We start from the raw sequence: 19,843 nt of genomic DNA, 5'->3' as shown, positions 1-19,843 counted from the left end.
CCAAAAATGCAAGTGTGCATACCAAAAATAGAATTTACCCATAAAAAAGGAAGAGTTTCTCTACTGAGATAATGTGTATATGCGTGAAATAGTGAAATATATAGCTATAGATACAAACAACTACACCCAAAAATACAATTGTCAAAGTACGAATTATATATCACCAACAAAAATTTTTTTTTTAAATAAAGCAAGTGCCTATACATAAATTATATGTGCATACAAAAAGCTCCATATAATAGGACAATACGTAGATGTTCCGAGGATCACTGATGACGAATAAGTTGAAAAAATGGGGGAGGATAAATCTAGAAATATAAAATAAAGAGAATGTAAGAATACAAAAGAGAAACATTTTTTTTAAAAAAAAAAAAAAAAACAACCGCTGGTATAAAAATACAAAAATTTTTTAGGGAAAAAATAAAAATACATAAAAAAGACACCATAAAATATCAGATAATGGCCAGAATAACAATTCCAAGAATATACATATAAATATAAATATGCAAAAATTGTTTGAATAAGAACAGTATTAATTAGAATGAAGGAATGGAGCAAAGGACAAATTTTCATTCAGTCCTTTGGGAAAAACTGTATCTAAGGTCCAAATCCACTTGCTCTCACACTGGGATAATTTCTTCATTGTGCTGCCCCCACGTATATTTGAAATTATTCGATCAATGCCCCTGACCCGTAAGAGAGAGGCATCACAGTGATGATGTTCCTTAAAGTGTCTAGGGATACTCTTCAGGGAACAAATGTCATCTTCCTTCAGAGCTGATGTAATGTCCCTCATGTGCTCACACACACGAACTTTCATCTCTCTTGTCGTTAATCCGATATAGATTCGAGGGCAGGGACAAGTGGCATAGTATATTACTGAGCGGGTAGAACACGTAATACTGTGTGTGATCGTAAACACTCTAGTGTTAGATGAATTCGAGAAACAAGTGGCTCTCTCAACATTGGGACAGGCCACGCATTTGCCACATGGAATACAACCCCATTTGGGGCGAACATCCGAAAAAAAGTTTTTCTGCAGCGTTGGTCGATAATGACTAGAGACAAGAATATCTCCAAGGTTACGTGCTCGTCTTGCAGTGATACTCGCTTTCGGGGAGATATACTGCTTAATGATCGGGTCAGTAAGTAAAATGGGCCAAAACTTGTTAATGCAGTTTCGCATTGTCGACCACTGAGAATGGAATTTAGTGATCAGTCTTACCTGATTAGATGATGAATCTGTTTTGGTAGAATATAAGAGCTGTTGCCGATCCGAGTTCTTAGCTCGGTAATATGCCCTATTGATAATTTTCTTGCTGTATCCACGATCAGTAAATCTTTTTCTTAATGCAGTTGCCTGTCTTTCAAAATCGACATCATTTGAACACACTCGTCTGATCCGGAGAAATTGTCCCGTTGGTATCCCTCTGAAGGTTTGTGGTGGATGGGCGGATGTAGCGTAGAGGAAGGAATTCACTGATGTCTTTTTTCTATAGATGTCCGTCTGCAGCTGGTTTGATCCATCACGTTTGATTAGAACATCTAAAAAATCAATCTGATTAGGGTCTGATTTAAAAGTCAAACGGATATTGAGTTCATTTCGATTTAAGCATGAGAAAAAAGATTCTAGTTCCAATTGTGATCCCTTCCAGATGAAAAAAACATCATCTATGAAGCGTGTCCAAAAAATAACACGCTCCATAGATGGAAAAACATCCCCCATAAATAGTTCCCTCTCCCACAGCCCCAGGAATAGGTTGGCATATGAGGGGGCGCATGCCGCCCCCATAGCCGTACCCCGGAGCTGTAGGTAGAAGGAACCATTTTCCACTAAACATCAGTGCTGCACAGAGTGAATCTCAACGCTTTGTCATGGATAGGAGGAAATGGTCTTTTACTTGTCCACATCTGAGGGACCGAGGGCTGGCTGCTGTGCTGAGATGGCGTTGAGTACGGTGTCCCTGCAGAGTTGCACTTTTGGTCATATACCAAATGAGTTGAAAAAGGACAGATGCTGGTGGAAAGGGGAACAGGTGTGTTGGAAAGGGGAAAAAAGTTTTTTTCCGTGGATTTGGTGGTTAAGCAACAGTAACATTTGCTGAAGAAACACCATCTGTTACAGTGGGACTGGCAGATTTGGATAAGGTGGTATATACTATGTTACCGCTATATACCGAAAATTATTAAGAAAAGAAAGAAAAAGGTATATATCCCCATCAGCAGTCAGTGTCCACCGTGCTCCCAGATGGAAAAGGAGAGGTTGGCAACTGGAAGGTTTGGTGGAGGATACAGAGCTGTGTGGCTATGAAACTAATAGTAGCCTGAACCGAGTTAGACGCCATTCAGATCTGGAGACTGGGAGCCCTGTTAGCATCACAGGGTCCACATGCCCACCCAGCCCAGGAACTCACTGTTAACAACACAGGGGCCATTGAGTACGCTGACCGTGTGCGTAGGGGCCACACCTGTGGACAGCAGGTGCATCAGCAGCAGCAGGCCTGTTAATGCCACTGGGCTGCACAAGCAGGACTGGTGGGAAAGGAGCTGGTCTTAACCGTTCTGCGTTACCAACTGTGGTGGCGGCCTGCATCAACGCCCTATCCCTGCCTACCTCTGGCCTAAAGCCGCAATGGGTTCAACACATGGAGGTGTGCTCTTTCGGAGCATAATAGAAGACTGCGCACCTCCTTGTTGGCTCCAGCCCCTTTTATAACCTGGGTCCGCCCCAAACCAGGGTGAACCACAATGCACCTCCTGGAGACAAAAGCAGAGTGACACGTCATGAGTGGCATAACTAACGTCCTATTTGGAACCGCAACTTCAATGATGACCTCATGGCTGCCATGACCCAAACACCTCACCAGTCATCGTCTGACCATCAATAATGCGGTGACAAATCATAGGGGCGGGCCTCTGCAAGCCATTTGGGAGTGGCCTGGCCACATTGTCAAGACACCTGATGCCCTGTGGTCTATATGGGACCCCCACATCAGGGGCAGGGCCAAAGAGTTCATTACCGGACATAGTCTCTGATGCAGTAAGTGCCTGAGCATGCTCAGTAGCATGAAATACAGTGTCTGAAAAAAGACTATCAGCTTTATGGTGTCTAGGCACAACACAGGACCTAGACCCGGCACGGAGTGCAAGTACCTGTGCAAAGAGGCTTTTTGCACTAAGTGTGGGAGCATGCGCTGTATCCCGAAATGAAGACTTAGCCTCAGCAATGGCACAGTAAGGCTGAGCATACTCACTAGGCGAAACACTGTAGTTAGGCTGCGGCTGGGGTAAATCGGCACACGCATGCGCACTAGCTGCCTCTCCACACTTAGATGTGGAGGAGAAAGCAGCCAGCTGGACAACCCAAGGCCCAGCCGTAAATGGCAGCTGACGCCTGGGCGCAAATGAAACCGCAGCAGGCTTCAGGTTACAGGTTTTGTAACAACAAATACCATCCAAAAGAACAGGTGTACTTCTTCCCATGGATAATCTGATATGATCCTTTTTTTCACGGACACAACCATCGCTAACAAATGTAGATGAGGCCAAAACAGCAGCTGCTTCAATGGATCTGAAGTGCTCCATAAAGTGGCCTCTCCTCCACCCCAATTTCAAGATCCCAAATACTCCATTCCTCTGTGGTGTCAATCCAATCGCACTTGCTTCCTAACAGCTCTCAAGTTTCCACCAGCCCTGCTGAGTATGGGGTAACAGAGATGGTTAAGTTTGCATAGCTGTTCAGTCGCACTATAGCCTGGGAATCAGAGGTCTGCTCCAAAGCTGCAATGAGTACAGACAAGGAAGTTATTATTATTTTTATTATTATTGATTTATAGAGCACCATTGATTCCATGGTGCTGTACATGAGAAGGGGGTTACATACAGAATACATATACAAGTAACTATAGACAGACTGGTACAGAGGGAAGAGGGACCTGCCCTTGCGGGATTACATTCTAAAGGATTTTTGGGAGGAGACAGTAGGAATGGTGTAGGTTGAGCGTCAAGTACGTATGGTGGTGGTGTCATTGAAGGTTAAAGTCATTTCTGAACAGTAGAGATGAGCGAACCGGTCCCGGTTCGGCTCGAGGCGGTTCGCCGAACGGGGGGTCTGGCTCGAGTTCGGCTCGTCGAACGTTCGACGAACCGAACTCGAGCCCATAGGAAACAATGGCAGGCAATCACAAACACAGTAAAACACCTAGAAAACACCCTGAAAGGTGTCCAAAAGGTGACAAACAACTCACAACATAACACAAACACATGGGAAAGTGACAAGGACATATACTCATGTGAAAACAAAACAGCTGGACAAGGAAAAAGAGGGAGACACACAGATATATGAGTATATGCAAAGAAACATCGATTCCATTATTGTGCAACTTGAGCCCTGCTCATTTTAGGCTTCCAATCTGGATAAATTGCCTGAGCTCGCCACGTACGCCTTGAGGATCTTGTCGTGTCCTGCAGCCAGCGTTCTCTCGGAACCTGTCTTCAGTGCTGCTGGGGGTCTGCTGGCAGATAAGCACACGTGTCTGTCCACTGACAATGTGGACCTGGCTCTCAGAGGACTTTTCTTCCCCTGGGTCAGCCAGGGGAGGCGAAAGGCACGCGTATTTTTGAGAGTGCTTCATGCAAAGCATCTTTTTCTTTTTCAAAAGGGGGCTCAACCGATGCCAGTCAAGTGGGGTGTGTGTGGCCCAGTTAGTGGCAACGAGGGAGACTGTGGTTGGAGTCCCCTCGCTGTGTCTCTAAAAGAACCAAGATGAACAAGTCATGGCTCTCAGAGGACTTTTCTTCCCCTGGGTCAGCCAGGGGACGGGAAAGGCACGCGTATTTTTGAGAGTGCTTCATGCAAAGCATCTTTTTCTTTGTCAAAAGGGGGGGTCAACCGATGCCAGTCAAGTGGGGTGTGTGTGGCCCAGTTAGTGGCAACGAGGGAGACTGTGGTTGGAGTCCCCTCGCTGTGTCTCTAAAAGAACCAAGATGAACAAGTCATGGCTCTCAGAGGACTTTTCTTCCCCTGGGTCAGCCAGGGGACGGGAAAGGCACGCGTATTTTTGAGAGTGCTTCATGCAAAGCATCTTTTTCTTTGTCAAAAGGGGGGGTCAACCGATGCCAGTCAAGTGGGGTGTGTGTGGCCCAGTTAGTGGCAACGAGGGAGACTGTGGTTGGAGTCCCCTCGCTGTGTCTCTAAAAGAACCAAGATGAACAAGTCATGGCTCTCAGAGGACTTTTCTTCCCCTGGGTCAGCCAGGGGACGGGAAAGGCACGCGTATTTTTGAGAGTGCTTCATGCAAAGCATCTTTTTCTTTGTCAAAAGGGGGGGTCAACCGATGCCAGTCAAGTGGGGTGTGTGTGGCCCAGTTAGTGGCAACGAGGGAGACTGTGGTTGGAGTCCCCTCGCTGTGTCTCTAAAAGAACCAAGATGAACAAGTCATGGCTCTCAGAGGACTTTTCTTCCCCTGGGTCAGCCAGGGGACGGGAAAGGCACGCGTATTTTTGAGAGTGCTTCATGCAAAGCATCTTTTTCTTTGTCAAAAGGGGGGGTCAACCGATGCCAGTCAAGTGGGGTGTGTGTGGCCCAGTTAGTGTCAACGAGGGAGACTGTGGTTGGAGTCCCCTCGCTGTGTCTCTAAAAGAACCAAGATGAACAAGTCATGGCTCTCAGAGGACTTTTCTTCCCCTGGGTCAGCCAGGGGAGGCGAAAGGCACGCGTATTTTTGAGAGTGCTTCATGCAAAGCATCTTTTTCTTTGTCAAAAGGGGGGCTCAACCGATGCCAGTCAAGTGGGGTGTGTGTGGCCCAGTTAGTGGCAACGAGGGAGACTGTGGTTGGAGTCCCCTCGCTGTGTCTCTAAAAGAACCAAGATGAACAAGTCATGGCTCTCAGAGGACTTTTCTTCCCCTGGGTCAGCCAGGGGACGGGAAAGGCACGCGTATTTTTGAGAGTGCTTCATGCAAAGCATCTTTTTCTTTTTCAAAAGGGGGCTCAACCGATGCCAGTCAAGTGGGGTGTGTGTGGCCCAGTTAGTGGCAACGAGGGAGACTGTGGTTGGAGTCCCCTCGCTGTGTCTCTAAAAGAACCAAGATGAACAAGTCATGGCTCTCAGAGGACTTTTCTTCCCCTGGGTCAGCCAGGGGACGGGAAAGGCACGCGTATTTTTGAGAGTGCTTCATGCAAAGCATCTTTTTCTTTTTCAAAAGGGGGCTCAACCGATGCCAGTCAAGTGGTGTGTGTGTGGCCCAGTTAGTGGCAACGAGGGAGACTGTGGTTGGAGTCCCCTCGCTGTGTTTTACATGCTTTTAGAAGGGCATGAAATGGCTTGGAGGTTGACTTTCATCATATGCAAACTGTTGGCTACCAAAATGCTGCCTTTCCAACAACTGTGGTTATAGGCAATGAGGAACATACTGATGAAGATGAGACGCAGATACCCGATTGGGATGACAACTTAAATATTCGGTCAGGGCAAGAAGAAACTCGGTCTGAGGGGTAGGGGAGTGCAAACACAACAATTGATGATTAAGTTCTAGATCACACCTACTGTCAACCCACAGTCAGACACTCGAGGAGGTCAACAGAGGCGGTGGAGGAGGATGCAACCGACGTCGAAGTAACCTGGCGCCTTCCTGGACACAGTCGGAGCACTGGTAGCACATCTACAACTGCATCCTCAGCCACCACTCTGCCTCTGAGCATTATTCGGGGTGGATCAACAGGTCGCATGGCCTCTAAGCCTTGCCTAGCCAGGTCCTTTTTTGACATAGAAAAAGATCGCCCAAATTATGTGATCTGTAAAATTTGTCATGGTTCTCTTAGTAGAGGTCAAAACCTCAGCAGTTTGACAACTTCTTCCATGAATCGTCACATGAATAAATATCATATGGCCCGATGGGAAGCTCACCGTGCTGCAATGCGGCCTAGCGGAGCGAACCATCCACCGCCTGCCCCTTCCAGTGCATCCGCGCGCTCGTCATCTTCTAGGACTGTGGGGACAGCTGTCACACCTGTTTTTCCACCCACAACTTCCACCACTGTAACCGCAACAGGCAGTTTGCTTGGTAGGTCGTCAGTTGGTTTGGAAGGGGAAACAAGTGAGTGTGTACAGCTCTCTCAGACATCGATAGCACCAACTTTGGATGAAGGCAACATCATGTCTCCGCCTGCACTTTCCTCACAAAGCTGCATTTTTCCAGGGACACCCGACTCAACACCGTCTACACACAGCAGCCAGATCTCTGTCCCTCAGATGTGGTCAAATAAAAGGCCACTTCCTGCGACCCATGACAAAGCGAAGAGGTTGACTCTATCCCTCTGTAAGCTGTTGACTACAGAAATGCTGCCTTTCCGCCTAGTGGACACACAGGATTTTAGAGACCTTATGTCTGTCGCTGTGCCCCAGTACCAGATGCCTAGTCGCCACTACTTCTCTAAGAAAGGTGTGCCCGCGCTACACCAGCATGTCGCACACAACATCACCGCTTCCTTGAGAAACTCTGTGTGTGAACGGGTGCATTTCACCACCGATACTTGGACCAGTAAGCATGGACAGGGACGTTACATGTCGCTGACTGGCCACTGGGTAACTATGGTGATAGATGGTGAAGGGTCTGCTGCACAAGTCTTGCCGTCCCCACGACTTGTGTGTCAATCCTCTGTCTGTCCAAGTTCCGCCACTGCTTCTGCATCCTCCACCTCATCTGGGTCCTCCACCTCCGCCCCAAGCCTGCCTGGTCAGGCCACCAGCGTTCTCACTGCGCAGAAGGAATCACGCACCCCTCATTACTATGCTGGTAGCAGAGCGCAACGGCATCAGGCGGTCTTTAGCTTGACATGTCTTTGAAATAGGAGTCACACAGCGACTGAGTTGTGGGCAGCTCTGGAGACTGATTTTGATAAATGGTTGTCTCCACTCAACCTGCAGCCTGGTAAGGCCGTGTGCGACAATGCTGCAAACCTGGGTGCGGCCCTTCGCCTGGGCAAGGTGACACACGTGCCTTGTATGGCTCACGTGTTTAACCTTGTTGTCCAGCAATTTTTAACACACTATCCCGGCCTAGATGGCCTTCTGACCAGGGCACGGAAACTGTCTGCAGTGCTCACTTCCGCCGTTCAACCGCCGCACCTGAGCGACTTGCATCGCTCCAGAAGTCTTTCGGCCTGCCAGTTCATCGCCTGAAATGCGATGTGGCGACACGCTGGAATTCAACTCTCCACATGTTACAGCGACTGTGGCAGCACCGGCGAGCCCTGGTGCAATACGTCATGATGTATAGCCTGGGCCAACGAGATGCAGAAGTGGGGCAGATCACCCTGATGGAGTGATCTCAGATCAAGGACCTATGCACCCTTCTGCACAGTTTCGACATGGCGACGAATATGTTTAGCGCTGACAATGCCATTATCAGCATGACGATTACAGTCATTTACATGCTGGAGCACACGCTAAACACTATTCGTAGTCAGGGGGTGGGACAACAGGAAGGGGAGGAACTACAGGAGGATTCATATGCGCAAGACACAACAACATCACCAAGGTCCAGACGTTCATCATCACCAACGCGGCAGGCATGGGACCATGGGGGACAGGGATCAACAAGGGCGCATGGTAGCAGGTGAGATGTTGAGGAAGGTGCAGGAGGACATGAAGATATGGAGGACGAACTGTCCATGGACATGGAAGACTCAGCAGATGAGGGGGACCTTGGTCAAATTTCAGTTGAAAGAGGTTGGGGGGAGATGACAGAGGAAGAAAGAACGGTTAGCACCTCTATGCCACAAACACAGCGTGGACTTGGTGCGCATGGCTGCGCAAGACACATGAGTGCCTTCTTGTTGCACTACCTCCAACATGACCCTCGTATTGTCAAAATTAGAAGTGATGATGACTACTGGCTTGCCACACTATTAGATCCCCGGGACAAGTCCAAATTTTGTGACATAATTCCACCCATAGAAAGGGACGCACGTATGCAGGAGTATCAGCAGAAGCTGTTACTCGATCTTAGCTCGGCTTTTCCACCAAACAACCGTGCAGGTGAAGGGAGTGATTCTCCCAGTTGTAACTTGACAAACATGGGACGGCCTCGTCATCTTCAACAGTCTACCCGTACCAGTAGGACCGTATCTGGTGCTGGTAACAGCAATTTTATGGAATCTTTTCATAATTTTTTTAGACCCTCCTTTGCAAGGCCACCAGAGACAACAAGTCTGACACATAGTCAACGGATGGAGAGGATGATACAGGAGTATCTCCAAATGAACATCGATGCAATGACTTTGCAAATGGAGCCTTGCTCCTTTTGTGCTTCAAATCTAGAAAAATGTCAAGAGCTCTCCAGTTACGCCTCGAAGATTTTGTCGTGTCCAGCTGCCAGCGTTGTCTCTGAACGTGTCTTCAGTGCTGCTGGGTGTGTGCTGACAGATAAGCGCACGCGTCTGTCCAGTGACAATGTGGACAGACTGACGTTCATCAAAATGAACAAGTCATGGATCCAGAAGGAATTTACTACCCCTGTGTCATCCTGGGGAGAGTAAATGCTTGTGGATTTGGAATGTGCTTGATGCAAATCAAAACATCCTGTTTGCAACTAGGGCACAAGTGCTGCCACTGATAAGGTGTCTGTGTGGGGCCCAATTTTTGGAAAAAAAGGGAGACTCCGCTTGGAGTAACCCTTGCTTGCTGTGTTTTTTAAAAATGATACAAGATGAACAGATCTGAAGGCAAGATGAAGCCAACATCATGTCTCCGCCTGCACTTTTCTCACAAACCTGCATTTTTCCAGGGACACCCTACTCAACACCGTCTACAGACAGCAGCCAGATCTCTGTCCCTCAGATGTGGTCAAATAAAAGGCCACTTACTGCGACCCATGACAAAGCTAAGTGGTTGACTCTATCCCTCTGTAAGCTGTTGGCTACCGAAATGCTGCCTTTACGCGTAGTGGACACACAGGATTTTACAGACCTTATGTCTGTCGCTGTGCCCCAGTACCAGATGCCCAATCACCACTGCTTCTCCAAGAAAAGCATGCCCGCGCTACACCGGCATGTCGCACACAACATCACCACTTCCTTGAGAAAATCTGTGTGCGACAGGGTGCATTTCAACACAGATACTTGGACCAGTAAGCATAGACAGGGTCATTACATGTCACTGACTGGGCACTGGCAAACTATGGTGAGAGATGGAGAAGGGTCTGCTGTACAAGTCTTGCCGTCCCCACGAGTTGTTTCAATCCTTGTTCTGTATGTAGAAGTTAATACACTGCTTCTGCCTCTTCAACCTCGTGTGGGTCCTCTACCTTTGCGCAAACCCTGTGTGGTCAGGCCACCCTTCCTTGCAACTGCGCACAAGGACTACCACACACCTCCTTACTATGCTGGCAGCAGAGCTCAATGCCATCAGGCGGTCAAAGTTTTACTTTGAAATGTATGGGAAATGTGAGTCACACCGCTATTACAGAGAATAGTAGTCAGGCAGGGTCAAAACATTAATTGAGGAACAGGAACAGAATGGGACGGCCAGGACTTAATCAGAAAACAAGCAGAGGTGAAATGCGTATCGGCCAACAAGGTACATAAACAGCAAGCAGGAAAAGTAGTCAGGTAACAAGCACACAAAATCATAAAACTGAACTGGGGGTAAAATTAACCAGAGGTTCATAGCTATGTCTGGCAGTGGTCTGCAGACAGGATGGGCATAAAAAAGGGTGTGGTGTCTTCCCATTGGTTGTAGCTGAATGATGGTATTTCATCTGTGAGATACCCACCAGCTACATTCAGCCAGAGATTCTGCATCTGTCAAGGTAATGCAGCCCAGTGGGTGAGCATAACCTGCGTCCACCTGCGCCGCTGGCATCGACTACTCTCCCATCATCAGCACTATTCATGAAAGGAACACGTTGTCACCTGGCGACCGGAGTACAAATTGACGGAGCGGACTCCGTTGGTGACTTAACAGCCGTGTGCGGCAATGATGCAAACCTGGCTGCGGGCCATCCTCAGGGCAATGTGACACACGTGCCTTTTATGGCTCACGTGTTGATCCGAATTCTCCAGCAATTTTTAAAACACCATCACGGCCTACATGGCCTTGTGCAGCGGGCACGCTCGCTATGTGCTCACTTCCATCGTGCGCACACAGCAGCTCAACAACTTTCATCACTCCGGAAGTCTTAGGGTCTGGCAGTTAAACGCCGGAAATGCGATGTTCCGACACGCAGGAATTGGAATCTGCACATGTTGCAGCGTGTGTGGCAGCACCGCAGAGCCCTGCTGAAATACGGTAAGACATATAGCCTGGGATAAGTTGATCCAGAGGTGGTGCAGATCACGCTGCTGGAGTGGTGTCAGATCAAGGACCTATGCACCCTGCTACACAGTTTTGAAATGTCGACGAAGATGTTTAGCACTGGCAATGTCATTCTCAGCGTGACAATTCTGGTCATCTACATGATGGAGCACACTGTAATTATTATTCGGAGTCAGGTGTTGGGACAAGAGGAAGGGGAGGAAGTACAGGAGGAGTCATATGCGGAAGGGATAACAAGATCTACGAGGTCCAGATGGTCAGCGGCACCTATGCGGCAGTCATGGTGAGGGAGAGGGATTAACAAGGGCGCATAGTATCAGCAAAAAGTGTTGATGAAAGTGCAGGAGCCCATGAAGAAATGGAGGACGAACTGGCGATGGGCATGGAAGACTCAGCAGATGAGTGAGAGCTTGCTCACATTTCGGTTGTGCGAGGTTGTGGGTAGAGGGCAGAGGAAGGATGCACGATTCTCACCTCTCTGCCACCAACACACCAAGGACTTGGTCCTCCTGGATGCACAAGACACATGAGCGCCTTCTTGCTGCACTACCTACATGACCCTCGGATTGTATGAATTTGAAGTAATCCTGAATACTGGGTTGCCACACTGTTAGATCCCCGGTACAAGACAAAATTTGGCGAACTAATTCCTGCCATAGAAATAGACGCACGTATACAGGAGTATCTGCAGAATGTGGTACGCAATCTTAGATCTACTTTTCCACTAAACACCAGTGCTGCACAGAGTGAATCTCAACACTTTGTCATGGATAGGAGGAAATGGTCTTTTACTTGTCCACATCGGAGGGACCGAGGGATGGCTGCTGTGCTGAGATGGCGTTGAGTACGGTGTCCCTGCACAGTTGCACTTTTGGTCATATCCCAAAATGAGTTGAAAAAGGACAGATGCTGTTGGAAAGGGGAACAGGTGTGTTGGAAAGGGGAAAAAAATTTTGGTCCGTGGATTTGGTGGTTAAACAACTGTAACATTTGCTGAAGAAACAACATCTGTTACAGTGGGACTGGCAGATTTGGATAAAGTGGTATATAATCTGTGACCGCTATATAACAAAAATTAATAAGAAAAGAAAGAGAAAGGTATATATCACCTTCAGCAGTCAGTGTCCACCGTGCTCCCAGTTGGAAAAGGAGAGGTTGGCAACTTGAAGGTTTGGTGGAGGATACAGAGCTGTGTGGCTATGAAACTAATAGTAGCCTGAACCGAGTTAGACGCCATTCGGATCTGGAGACTGTGAGCCCTGTTAGCGTCACAGGGTCCACATGCCCACCCAGCCCAGGAACTCCCTGTTAACAACACAGGGGCCATTGAGTACGCTGACCGTGTGCGTAGGGGCCACACCTGTGGACAGCAGGCGCATCAGCAGCAGCAGGCCTGTTAATGCCACTGGGCTGCACAAGCAGGACTGTTAGGACAGGAGCTGGTCTTAACCGTTCTGCGTTACCAACTGTGGTGGTGGCCTGCATCCACCACCCTATCCCTGCCTACCTCTGGCCTAAAGCCGCAATGGGTTCAACACATGGAGGTGTGCTCTTTCGGAGCATAATAGAAGACTGCGCACCTCCTTGTTGGCTCCAGCCCCTTTTATAACCTGGGTCCGCCCCAAACCAGGGTGAACCACAATGCACCTCCTGGAGACAAAAGCAGAGTGACACGTCATGAGTGGCATAACTAGCGTCCTATTTGGAAACGCAACTTCAATGATGACCTCATGGCTGCCATGACCCAAACACCTCACCAGTCATCGTCTGACCATCAATAATGCGGTGACAAGTCATAGGTGTGGGCCTCTGCAAGCCATTTGGGAGGACACCTGATGCCCTGTGGTCTATATGGGACCCCCACATCAGGGCCAGGGCCAAAGAGTTCATTACCGGACCTAGTCTCTGATGCAGGAAGTGCCTGAGCATGCTCAGTAGAATGAAATACAGTCTCTGAAAAAAGACTATCAGCTTTAGCATGGTGTCTAGGCACAAAACAGGACTTAGACCCGGCACAGAATGCAAGCACCTGTGCAAAGAGGCTTTTCACACTTAGTGTGGGAGCATGCGCTGTATCCCGAAATGAAGACTTAGCGTCAGGAATGGCACAGTCAGGCTGAGCATACTCACTAGGCGAAACACTGTAATTATGCTGCAGCTGGGGTACATCGGCACACGCATGCGCACTAGCTGCCTCTCCACACTTAGACGTGGAGGGGAAATTTGTCTTGGAGATGCTGTCTATGAACAGAAGGAAAAGCTAAAGGAAGCCTGACTTTCTATCCCTCCGAATTATGAAATGCAGCAATGAATTCCATGAGTTTGCTATAACATTAGCGTAGCTAAATGTGCATGAGGGTGTGATGTAGAGGTGCTAGAAATAGCTTGTCACCAGTGGGGCACTAATGGAATACAACAGCCAGTTCTATGATGCCACAAAATGGCAGTATTTTGTGCTATCATTATAGCTTATTAAAAACAGAGCACGAGGTTGTCATGCAGAGGTGCTGCACATAGATTTGCAGTAGTGTGAATAGACAAAAGTACAATAGCCACGTTTAGGATACAACTAGGTACAGTGAGTGTTTGCTAGTATAATGGCTGAGTTTAAAAAAGTTTGAGTGTGCAATGCAGGCAGACGTGCTGCAAATAACGTTCCAATACTGTGAATTGACAAAAGTACAATAGCCACGTTTAGGATACAACTAGGTACAGTGAGTGTTTGCTAGTATAATGGCTGAGTTTAAAAAAGTTTGAGTGTGCAATGCAGGCAGACGTGCTGCAAATAACGTTCCAATACTGTGAATTGACAAAAGTACAATAGCCACGTTTAGGATACAACTAGGTACAGTGAGTGTTTGCTAGTATAATGGCTGAGTTTAAAAAAGTTTGAGTGTGCAATGCAGGCAGACGTGCTGCAAATAACGTTCCAATACTGTGAATTGACAAAAGTACAATAGCCACGTTTAGGATACAACTAGGTACAGTGAGTGTTTGCTAGTATAATGGCTGAGTTTAAAAAAGTTTGAGTGTGCAATGCAGGCAGACGTGCTGCAAATAACGTTCCAATACTGTGAATTGACAAAAGTACAATAGCCACGTTTAGGATACAACTAGGTACACTGAGTGTTTGCTACTATAAATGGCTGAGTTTAAAAAAGTTAGAGTGTGCAATGCAGGCAGACGTGCTGCAAATATCGTTCCAATACTGTGAATAGACAAAAGTAAAATAGCCACGTTTAGGATACAACTAGGTACACTGAGTGTTTGCTAGTATAATGGCTGAGTTTAAAAAAGTTAGAGTGTGCAATGCAGGCAGACGTGCTGCAAATAACGTTCCAATACTGTGAATAGACAAAAGTACAATAGCCACGTTTAGGATACAACTAGGTACACTGAGTGTTTGCTACTATAAATGGCTGAGTTTAAAAAAGTTTGAGTGTGCAATGCAGGCAGACGTGCTGCAAATAACGTTCCAATACTGTGAATTGACAAAAGTACAATAGCCACGTTTAGGATACAACTAGGTACACTGAGTGTTTGCTACTATAAATGGCTGAGTTTAAAAAAGTTTGAGTGTGCAATGCAGGCAGACGTGCTGCAAATAACGTTCCAATACTGTGAATTGACAAAAGTACAATAGCCACGTTTAGGATACAACTAGGTACACTGAGTGTTTGCTAGTATAATGGCTGAGTTTAAAAAAGTTAGAGTGTGCAATGCAGGCAGACGTGCTGCAAATAACGTTCCAATACTGTGAATAGACAAAAGTACAATAGCCACGTTTAGGATACAACTAGGTACACTGAGTGTTTGCTACTATAAATGGCTGAGTTTAAAAAAGTTTGAGTGTGCAATGCAGGCAGACGTGCTGCAAATAACGTTCCAATACTGTGAATTGACAAAAGTACAATAGCCACGTTTAGGATACAACTAGGTACACTGAGTGTTTGCTAGTATAATGGCTGAGTTTAAAAAAGTTAGAGTGTGCAATGCAGGCAGACGTGCTGCAAATAACGTTCCAATACTGTGAATAGACAAAAGTACAATAGCCACGTTTAGGATACAACTAGGTACACTGAGTGTTTGCTACTATAAATGGCTGAGTTTAAAAAAGTTTGAGTGTGCAATGCAGGCAGACGTGCTGCAAATAAAGTTCCAATACTGTGAATTGACAAAAGTACAATAGCCACGTTTAGGATACAACTAGGTACAGTGAGTGTTTGCTAGTATAATGGCTGAGTTTAAAAAAGTTAGAGTGTGCAATGCAGGCAGACGTGCTGCAAATAACGTTCCAATACTGTGAATTGACAAAAGTACAATAGCCACGTTTAGGATACAACTAGGTACACTGAGTGTTTGCTAGTATAATGGCTGAGTTTAAAAAAGTTAGAGTGTGCAATGCAGGCAGACGTGCTGCAAATATCGTTCCAATACTGTGAATAGACAAAAGTACAATAGCCACGTTTAGGATACAACTAGGTACACTGAGTGTTTGCTACTATAAATGGCTGAGTTTAAAAAAGTTTGAGTGTGCAATGCAGGCAGACGTGCTGCAAATATCGTTCCAATACTGTGAATAGACAAAAGTACAATAGCCACGTTTAGGATACAACTAGGTACACTGAGTGTTTGCTAGTATAATGGCTTAGTAACAATGAGTTGTAGTGTGCAATGCAGGCAGACGTGCTCTGCAAATGTCTTTGCACTAGTGGGACTATAGCAAAGTCCAATAGCCACGTTTAGGATGCCACTAGGTACACTGAGTGTTTGCTAGTAAAATTGCTTAGTTTAAAAAAGTTGGAGTGTGCAATGCAGGCAGATGTGCTCTGCTAATATCTTTGCACTAGTGGGACTATAGCAAAGTCCAATAGCCACGTATAGGATGCCACTAGGTACACTGAGTGTTTGCTAGTATAATGGCTTAGTTAAAATGAGTTTGAGTGTGCAATGCAGGCAGACGCGCTATGCAAATGTCTTTGCACTAGTGGGACTATAGCAAAGTCCAATAGCCACGTATAGGATGCCACTAGGTACACTGAGTGTTTGCTAGTATAATGGCTTGGTTTTAATGAGTTGGAGTGTGCAATGCAGGCAGACGCGCTCTGCAAATGTCTTTGCACTAGTGGGACTATAGCAAAGTCCAATAGCCACGTATAGGATGCCACTAGGTACACTGAGTGTTTGCTAGTATAATGGCTTGGTTACAATGAGTTGTAGTGTGCAATGCAGGCAGATGTGCTCTGCTAATGCCTTTGCACTAGTGGGACTATAGCAAAGTCCAATAGCCACGTATAGGATGCCACTAGGTACACTGAGTGTTTGCTAGTATAATGGCTGAGTTTAAAAAAGTTAGAGTGTGCAATGCAGGCAGACGTGCTGCAAATATCGTTCCAATACTGTGAATAGACAAAAGTACAATAGCCACGTTTAGGATACAACTAGGTACACTGAGTGTTTGCTACTATAAATGGCTGAGTTTAAAAAAGTTTGAGTGTGCAATGCAGGCAGACGTGCTGCAAATAACGTTCCAATACTGTGAATTGACAAAAGTACAATAGCCACGTTTAGGATACAACTAGGTACACTGAGTGTTTGCTACTATAAATGGCTGAGTTTAAAAAAGTTAGAGTGTGCAATGCAGGCAGACGTGCTGCAAATATCGTTCCAATACTGTGAATAGACAAAAGTACAATAGCCACGTTTAGGATACAACTAGGTACACTGAGTGTTTGCTAGTATAATGGCTTAGTAACAATGAGTTGTAGTGTGCAATGCAGGCAGACGTGCTCTGCAAATGTCTTTGCACTAGTGGGACTATAGCAAAGTCCAATAGCCACGTTTAGGATGCCACTAGGTACACTGAGTGTTTGCTAGTAAAATTGCTTAGTTTAAAAAAGTTGGAGTGTGCAATGCAGGCAGATGTGCTCTGCTAATATCTTTGCACTAGTGGGACTATAGCAAAGTCCAATAGCCACGTATAGGATGCCACTAGGTACACTGAGTGTTTGCTAGTATAATGGCTTAGTTAAAATGAGTTTGAGTGTGCAATGCAGGCAGACGCGCTATGCAAATGTCTTTGCACTAGTGGGACTATAGCAAAGTCCAATAGCCACGTATAGGATGCCACTAGGTACACTGAGTGATTGCTAGTATAATGGCTTGGTTTTAATGAGTTGGAGTGTGCAATGCAGGCAGACGCGCTCTGCAAATGTCTTTGCACTAGTGGGACTATAGCAAAGTCCAATAGCCACGTATAGGATGCCACTAGGTACACTGAGTGTTTGCTAGTATAATGGCTTGGTTAGAATGAGTTGTAGTGTGCAATGCAGGCAGATGTGCTCTGCTAATGTCTTTGCACTAGTGGGACTATAGCAAAGTCCAATAGCCACGTATAGGATGCTACTAGGTACACTGAGTGTTTGCTAGTATAATGGCTTAGTTAAAATGAGTTTGAGTGTGCAATGCAGGCAGACACGCTATGCAAATGTCTTTGCACTAGTGGGACTATAGCAAAGTCCAATAGCCACGTATAGGATGCCACTAGGTACACTGAGTGTTTGCTAGTATAATGGCTTGGTTAGAATGAGTTGTAGTGTGCAATGCAGGCAGATGTGCTCTGCTAATGTCTTTGCACTAGTGGGACTATAGCAAAGTCCAATAGCCACGTATAGGATGCCACTAGGTACACTGAGTGTTTGCTAGTATAATGGCTTAGTTAAAATGAGTTTGAGTGTGCAATGCCGGCAGACGCGCTATGCAAATGTCTTTGCACTAGTGGGACTATAGCAAAGTCCAATAGCCACGTATAGGATGCCACTAGGTACACTGAGTGTTTGCTAGTATAATGGCTTGGTTTTAATGAGTTGGAGTGTGCAATGCAGGCAGACGCGCTCTGCAAATGTCTTTGCACTAGTGGGACTATAGCAAAGTCCAATAGCCACGTATAGGATGCCACTAGGTACACTGAGTGTTTGCTAGTATAATGGCTTGGTTAGAATGAGTTGTAGTGTGCAATGCAGGCAGACGCGCTCTGCAAATGTCTTTGCACTAGTGGGACTATAGCAAAGTCCAATAGCCACGTATAGGATGCCACTAGGTACACTGAGTGTTTGCTAGTATAATGGCTTGGTTAGAATGAGTTGTAGTGTGCAATGCAGGCAGACGCGCTCTGCAAATGTCTTTGCAGTAGTGGGACTATAGCAAAGTCCAATAGCCACGTATAGGATGCCACTAGGTACACTGAGTGTTTGCTAGTATAATGGCTTAGTTATCAGTTGGAGTGTGCAGAGGACAAGAGGGTACAGTGGCAGGATTGTGGTGCTCTGGGTAGAGGAATGGAAGCCTGCCTTTCTATTCCCTCCTAATGGTGAAATGCAGGTAGGAAATCCCTGACCTGGGCTACACAGACGCTGTTGCTGTTTGCAGGACCTGTCACCTATGGCTCTCTGACCCTGCCGGTTGGAGCCCTTAAAAGGACTGCTATAAAGTGCTCTCCCTAAGCTGTCTAACGCTGTGTATGCAGCGCATACAGCTGTATCGGCTATAGGACTCAGGAAGACGGAGCTGCGACAGTGATGTCTGACACCAAAGACGCAGAAGGCAGATAATGGCGTCCGTGAAGAAAATGTCCGGTTTTATAATGCAGGGACATGTGACATGCAGATCCTATCACACATGCCGTTGCTTCTCTGGCTCAAAGTCCACTTAGCTGTGTGTGTGTCTGGGATTGGCTGACATGCTGGCCCGCCCCACAAGACGCGCGCGCTTAGGGAAGGAAGACAAGAAAAAAAAAAAAAAAAAATGGCGATCGCCATTATAGAAACAGCAGTGATCTGAAGGCGCTGTTCACGCACACTATACACTGAAATGTGATAATAGTTTGATTCACAGAGTGACTTACACTATTACAGCAGAAACCAAGCTATGATTTAGCTGTTTTTTGGCTGCTAGAACCGTTCTCGAACGTTTCTAGAACTACCGAGCTTTTGCAAAAAGCTCGAGTTCTAGTTCGATCTAGAACATGCCCCAAAATCACTCGAGCCGCGAACTGGAGAACCACGAACCACGAACCGCGCTCAACTCTACTGAACAGATGAGTTTTCAGATTCAGTTTGAAGCTTGCGGGTGTAGCAGATAATGTGACGTGTTGAAGTAGCGAGTTCCATGAGACAGGGGAAATGATCTGCGCAGATGGCCAGAAGCTTTGTGAGTGGGATCCAGGCCCCGATGAAGAAGGTGCTGAGCCTAATCTACACCCTTATTTCCAAAAAGTCAATCCTCCTGGTGGAGACAATGGGGAACATGATGAGGAGCACAGATACCTGATTGGAATGACAACTTTACTATTCGGTCAGGGCAGGAAGAGGTTTTCTCGGAGGACTCAGGACGAGGGGAATGAAAACACACAGGGTTATTGATGAGGTTGGAGACCACACTTACTGTCAAACCAAAGTCAGCCAGTCGATGAGGTCAGCAGAGGAGGTGGAGGAGGATGCTACTGACGACGAGGTTACGTTGCGTCTT

The 19,843-nt window shown here is 46.6% G+C and overlaps 1 protein-coding gene across 1 annotated transcript in view; it reads right to left on the bottom strand.

The window, feature by feature from the left end:
- Positions 1-266: 266 nt before the first annotated feature.
- The window catches only part of LOC142292037 (uncharacterized), a 119,970-nt gene continuing 100,393 nt past the window's right edge, over positions 267-19,843 (bottom strand). The window contains exons 6-7 of the mRNA XM_075337140.1: positions 1,226-1,569; positions 267-308 (exon numbers count right to left, since the gene is read on the bottom strand). Of these exons, the coding sequence (XP_075193255.1) occupies positions 267-308; positions 1,226-1,569 (386 nt within the window). The remainder of the gene's footprint in view (positions 309-1,225; positions 1,570-19,843) is intronic.

Source organism: Anomaloglossus baeobatrachus, chromosome 1, assembly GCF_048569485.1.
Source record: "Anomaloglossus baeobatrachus isolate aAnoBae1 chromosome 1, aAnoBae1.hap1, whole genome shotgun sequence".
Lineage (NCBI taxonomy): Eukaryota > Metazoa > Chordata > Amphibia > Anura > Aromobatidae > Anomaloglossus > Anomaloglossus baeobatrachus.
Note: the sequence above shows the minus strand (reverse complement) of the source record. Positions and strands in the feature narration are given on the sequence as shown.